Source organism: Cynara cardunculus (genome assembly GCF_001531365.2).
Source record: "Cynara cardunculus var. scolymus isolate 2C chromosome LG 1, CcrdV1, whole genome shotgun sequence".
Classification (NCBI taxonomy): Eukaryota; Viridiplantae; Streptophyta; class Magnoliopsida; order Asterales; family Asteraceae; genus Cynara; species Cynara cardunculus.
The window spans coordinates 47,770,703-47,776,982 of NC_037528.1; the positions used below are offsets into that span (position 1 = coordinate 47,770,703).

Sequence of the window (6,280 nt, forward strand, 5' to 3'; positions counted from 1 at the left end):
ACAAAATAAATGGTTTTTATCTCATCCTCACTTACCAAGTAAGATTAACGGTCATTGCTTTTGTTTCACCGGGTAAGATTTTTAGTCCTTATCATATTAATATAACTTGGTAAATACTTACTAAGATAAGCATTTGGTAAAGGACCTAAATATAAGATTACCACGTTACCGTATTTCCAACATCTGATTCTAAAACCTAAATTTAAAATCAACGGCTCCACAGTTCATCGACTTAGGGGGTGTTTGAGATTGCTTATTTTAGGTGTTTTTTAATTTATTTCAGTTTGGCACCGGTGATAAGCTGAATGCTAGTGTTTGGATGAAGAAAAATAAAACTGCTTATATCGGTGCCAAACCGGTAATAAGCAATTTTTTATAAGTTAATTCTTTCTGATTTATGAAAAGCTGCTTATTACCAGTTTACCATTTTAACCCTGCTTTATTAATGTTTTCTAATTATTAAAGATATTATTATAAATAATGAAAAATAAATTTTTACATGTTAAAAATCAAATAAGTTAATAAGCAATCCCAAACACTTCATAAGTCAATAATATGAAAGACTGTCATTTCTGGTCATTTTACATATATAAGCAAAATTTGCTAAACACTAAAAAACAGCTTATGAACTTATTACTTTTTGGTACCACTATAAGCTAATTTAAACATTTTTTTACAAAACTCCGGTTTGATACCACATAAGTTAATAAACACTTTTACAAAAAAACATAAGTTGTTTTAAATAAACAATCCCAAACATCCCTTTATTCGCTTCACATTCGATTTCTCCATAGTTCACGACTGCTTCTACATCAGGTACACTTTCGATTCCTCCATCGCCACGACTTCTTCGTTAGGCTTTATATTTCGATTTCTCCAGGTTTTCAATTCCGAGTTCCACGGTCTTCGACTTCTTCATTACGTTTTCGAGTTCCACGGTCTTCTTCATTGGGTTTTCTAAGTTTATTCATTAAACTCGATTTTAGACTTATTCAAGACTCGATTGTAGTAATAGGGCCGGCCCTCGGTATGGGCGACATGGGCCTTCGCCACAGCCCAAGGGGCATTAGTATAGCCCTATAGCCCAAGCCGGTCTATAATATCAGTCCAGAGGGTTTGCTTCGCTCCAGGCTCCACCGCTCCAGGCTCCACCTCGTCCTCCCTAAACCCTAGTTCCCTTCGAGGCTTCGCTTTGACCTTTCGTCCTTCCCTCCCGGCTCTCGCTCCTGACCGATTGTTACCAAAAGTATCACATCTGCCCTCATTTACACTGCTGCTGATTTAACATCTCAGGTACTTCAATTAAACCCTAACATTTGTTTTTTGTTCTTGAATTGCTTTACTATTGTTAACCTCGAATTAAGCTTGAAGTTTCATATGTAAAGTTAACCGAAATCCTTTTTTGATGATTCCTGATGCTACGAACTATAATTCACTCGTATAACCACTGTATGGCATAACATCCATGCTCATTTTGTTGGGAGTGGATTGACCTTGCGATGATCAATGCCTACATCCCATATTGATTTTCAGCAGAAACCATAGGTCATGTGGCCATAGTTCATACTGGACTGAAACACAAACTAACTCTACAGTAGTAAAGCAATTTACACACACTAGAAACTAGAAAGAGAGTGGAGTAATTGACAATTTGATAGTGAGTCCAGTTGGTCATGGGGTTGGGCTTGCTTACAAACTCAGCCACCATAGATTGGTCTTGAAATCGCCAAGTATATCCTGTGATTAACCTTGAAGTAGTTGATATCATTACCCTTTAATGACCGGAGTGTCCAAGTCATGAAAATAGCCTCTTTGCTACAATGCAAGTGAGGCCTGCACACAAGTCGTCCATAGTATAGTCTGGGGAGTGGTGCTTGGTGGTCATCAGTTTTTTAGTAGTAATGTATTAATTTAGAGTAGATTATACATTCTTAAGTCGTAAGTAGGTGGACAAACAGTAAGCTATGATAATGGCTTAGAGTAACCAAGAATCACCAGTTAACAAAAATAGGTAACAGACAAATTGAAATTTCTGGATCAAATAAGGCCAACAATAAGGCTTCCTGTAATTATGTTGCTGACTAAAATTAAAGGTAACATGAACTGTTACTGTTATATGTATACCTCCTTGCGTTGTATGTGAGTTTGTATGTCTCTTTGTTGGATTGTCACAAATTGATTTGTCTGCTTCCATTTTCAAATTGGAGTTGCTCTTAATCTTCCATTTTCAAATTGGAGTTGCTCTTAATCTTCTCTTGAAAAGCAGTACCCGATGCTTATAAAGCCTAGGTACAAAAAGCACTGCCCTAATGCAAATTAAAAGTGATAAATACGATATCTTACTACTTTCGTTTCAAATGAGTTATTTCTGGGATTAAGAATGGGCGAGAGTTACTCATAATTAACGGAAGCTGTCTCCTTTCAAAAAAGCAAGGGAAGCTTGACTAGGTTCCAAACCCCTTAAAAATTTGTGCCTTCTTGAGTTCTTGGTTTATTGGAGCAGGGGCATCTTTTTGGCTTCCCGTCCAGGGCATTCAAAACCATTGGACCGCCCCTGATTGTAGACTTGTTTCAGACTCAATTTCAGACTTGTTTGATGGAGACATTTGCTACTGTTTTGGTGTCTGGTTTGATGTCGATTTTCCACATCTGTTTGGACTTGTTCAAGACTGGTTTTGATGTCGATTTTCTACATCTGTTTGAACTTGTTCAAGACTGGTTTGATGTCGATTTTCCAATCTGTTTTAGACTTGTTCAAGTCTGGTTTAGTGTCAATTTTCCACATCTGTTTGGACTCGTTCAAGACTAATTTCGTGTCAATTTTCCACATCTGTTTGGACTTGTTCAAGATTGGTTTGGTGTCAATTTTCCAATCTGTTTTAGACTTGCTCAAGACTTGTTTGGTGTTGATTTTCTGCATCTGTTTTACACTTGTTCAAGACTGTTTTTTTAGTTCAATGCTCCTATGAAATTTGTTTCAGTGATTGAATATATGATGCTACTATGAATTTTGATTATTGTTTGTTTTGTAAATTTTGTGGTCATGGATCGAAATCACTTGGTTGTACTCGTTAACTTATTGAATATTTACATTCAAATGCTTGTGTATTTGTTTTCTCTTACGATTTCAAGTCTGTCTCCTTAACTACTCGGGCATATCGACTTATTTGTTATTTTTGGTTGACAAATTTATTTATCACTTCAATAAATCAATCTATATCTTTATATAGGATTAGGGTTTTAACGTTCATTCACAAACAGCTCCAATTTCTCATCAAAGAAGACAGGCGAACGTCAAATTGAAGAAGATGTTATACATAATCGGATTGGGATTAGGAGATGAAAGAGACATTACATTGAGAGGATTAGAAGCTGTCAAGAAATCCCAAAAGCTCTACATTGAATCCTACACTTCTCTCCTTTCATTTGGTATCTCCAAAGATGGCATCTCCACCTTGGTAATCCCTTCTTCCTTCTCTAAATTCCACACTTTCTCTTACCATAATTGCTTCCTTGTAATGGGTTCTTATTGATTCTTGAAGTTAAAAAGGTTTAACAATTTCACATAGGTAGTTTAGTAATTGGGGCAAGTACCGATCTTGCCCCATCTTCCTGATTTTTGTTCCACCTTTTTTGGTGGGACAGAAAAAAATGCAATATTGTCTTACAGAGGTCCTGTCTTGTTCTAGTTTAATGTCACGTCAAGTGTAGGAATATTTGATTGCTATGTGTTGATTTGTATTTCTAAGTGTTCATGTTGTAGGGGATGAAACTGATATCAAGTTTTTATAGGAAAAATTGTACGGGAAGCCACTTATAATTGCAGATAGGGAAATGGTGGAGGAAAAGGCCGATGATATGTTGTTGGAGGCCTGTGAATTTGATGTTGCTTTTCTTGTCGTTGGAGATCCTTTTGGGTGACGATACACTTCCTAACTCATATTATCTATTTTCTGCTCTCAGAATGTGTTAAAGTTTTGTCCTGTTCCAAAATAAATGTCCACAATGAAAAAGGCACACAAATTTAGGAATGTATAATTATTACACTACTAAATAATAGTTTTATTCTTAATAATAGATGGAGTAATGAATTTCTTCATTTCATAATCAGGGGTAGAATTGGACACTTATTTTGGACAATTAAAGATAGAAATGTGGATACTTATTTTAATTTTTCCATTTTTAATTGGTAATACGTATAATTTGTCAAAAACAGAGCAACGACACATAGTGACCTAGTGGTACGGGCGAAGAAATTGGAGGTGGAAGTTAAGGTTATATATAATGCATCGGTAATGAATGCGGTTGGAGTATGTGGTTTACAACTCTACCGTTATGGAGAGACCGTTTCATTACCATTCTTCACGGAAACATGGAGGCCCGATAGTTTCTATGAGAAGATTCAAAGAAATCGAGGACTTGGACTACACACCCTGTGCTTGTTAGGTAATATATATATATACACTTTTGGCAATTGCTCAACCCATCTGAAATAAATGCCTATGATGAAAAAGTCGTACATTTTTAGAAATATGTAATTATTACTCTTTATGTTGGTGCATATATTGGGACAAGTTCAAATGAAAACCATAAATATTTTGAGAACATGGGAACCAACTATTCATGAATCATTCATCGTCAATATTTTAGGGTTATTTATTATGAATAATTCATGAAATAGTTGGTTCCTGAGTTAAAAAAATATTCACGGTTCTCATTTATCTTCTTAATCTTTAGGCGATTTGTGCGGTGAAACTCACTCTTTTGGCATTGCAGATATACGTGTTAAAGAACCTTCATTGGAATCATTATGCAGGTTAGAATACGGACACCCGATATATTTCATATTTAGTTCCATTTCATTCTCGCATACCCTGACATTTTAGATTTCAGAGGAAAAAAGCAGTACGAGCCGCCTACTTTTATGACGATTGGTGTTGCCATTGATCAGCTCCTGGAGGTTGAACAACTACGTGGAGAATCTGGTATATATGTTCACACGTCATTTTATATAAATATAATCTTTCGTTTTCTTGGCCTTTTTATAAACTTTCACACTTTTCACAAGCCGAGGGTCTGTTGCTCTAACCCTTATGGTAGAGGTCAGGTCTGTGTACATCCCAACCCACGACCCCATCTCGGAGTGGGTTATACTGGGTTCGTTTCTCTGAGGGCATAAGATATAGAACAACTTATTTTTGATCGACATTAAAGAAAAATGCCATCTTGACGGTTTCTTTTATTTGGCAGCTTATAATGAAGACACGCTTTGTGTTGGATTTGCACGGCTAGGAAGCGAGAACCAAATGGTGGTGGCGGGTTCAATGAAGCAGTTACGGGCGGTTGACTTCGGTCCACCTCTTCATTGCCTCACGATCGTAGGCAAAACTCATCCCGTGGAAGAGGAAATGCTCGACTTCTATAGAAGTTGAAATGAAAGTCGTCGATACAATACTTGAATTTTGTAGCAAAATGCAGTAATATTTAGTTATGTACACGTATATGTACTTGTTTAGAAACATTTGTTCCGCTTGCTTTTTGGGATAGATGATAGGTCTGCTTGTATTTTTTACTTTACAGTCGCTACCCTCATCTGGGCGGGATGTATTAGGCTCGTTTTTCGGTTCCGTTTTATGTACTTTGTTATGCTGCACATATCATTTTTGTTTCTTGGAATGTTACTTTTGATGTTTTTGATTTTGTTGTCACACTAATAGTGTGGTTTTTGGATCTGTGTTTAAATTGGTTATTATTATTTAAAGACGTAATAATCGGTTTTTGGGTGTTTCAGTCAACACTATCACTTGCTTACCAAGTAAGATTTTAGTTTACCAAAATAACATTGTATGTAACAATTTATTGGTAATTGCTGACCTTGGTAAAGGGTCGTTGTCTTCATTTATCGGATAAGATTCTTGGTCCTTGCCTCGTTTTTACCGGGTAAGATTTTTGGTTCTTTGTCATATTCATTCGATAAAGTAATATGACTTGATAAGCACTTATCTGGATAAACATTTGGTAAACTAACTCTAAATATATTTAAGATGAAAAATATATGGGAACCAGACATAGCTTTTTGACTCTTGTTGAAGAAAGAATAGTTATAGAAGATACTCTCATATACCACCAACTTTTATTTTTGAGAAAATGACCTAATTTGTTACTTCTTCTATATTTTTATTTATTTTTTTTAAATAAATGTCTACTTTCATAATTAAGTTTTTATTTTTAATTTTATCTTTAATTATGATATGGAGAAAAAATTTCTCCATTATCAAGA

At 35.5% G+C, this 6,280-nt stretch overlaps 1 protein-coding gene across 5 annotated transcripts; it reads left to right on the top strand.

The window, feature by feature from the left end:
- Positions 1-1,104: 1,104 nt before the first annotated feature.
- LOC112502490 (probable diphthine methyl ester synthase) lies at positions 1,105-5,698 on the top strand. Of its 5 annotated transcripts, none has more exons than XM_025106404.1 (7): positions 1,105-1,293; positions 3,262-3,458; positions 3,793-3,917; positions 4,217-4,446; positions 4,738-4,816; positions 4,894-4,985; positions 5,251-5,698. In XM_025106404.1, exons 2-7 carry the CDS (start codon positions 3,309-3,311, stop codon positions 5,430-5,432), a joined length of 858 nt encoding a protein of 285 aa, XP_024962172.1. In that variant the 5' UTR covers positions 1,105-1,293; positions 3,262-3,308; the 3' UTR covers positions 5,433-5,698. The 5 variants fall into 5 exon arrangements, with proteins under 5 accessions (XP_024962172.1, XP_024962198.1, XP_024962178.1 ...); XM_025106430.1 differs by having other exon boundaries at positions 4,777-4,816; XM_025106410.1 differs by having other exon boundaries at positions 1,143-1,293; positions 3,231-3,458.
- Positions 5,699-6,280: the final 582 nt, after the last annotated feature.

Coding starts and splice junctions, on each gene's coding strand:
- LOC112502490 (XM_025106404.1), top strand. CDS start 3,309: ATGTTATACATAATCGGATTGGGATTAGGAGATGAAAGAGACATTACA. Junction 4,817..4,893: donor TCATTGGAATCATTATGCAG/GTTAGAATACGG, acceptor TTTAGATTTCAG/AGGAAAAAAGCAGTACGAGC. Junction 4,986..5,250: donor ACAACTACGTGGAGAATCTG/GTATATATGTTC, acceptor TTTATTTGGCAG/CTTATAATGAAGACACGCTT.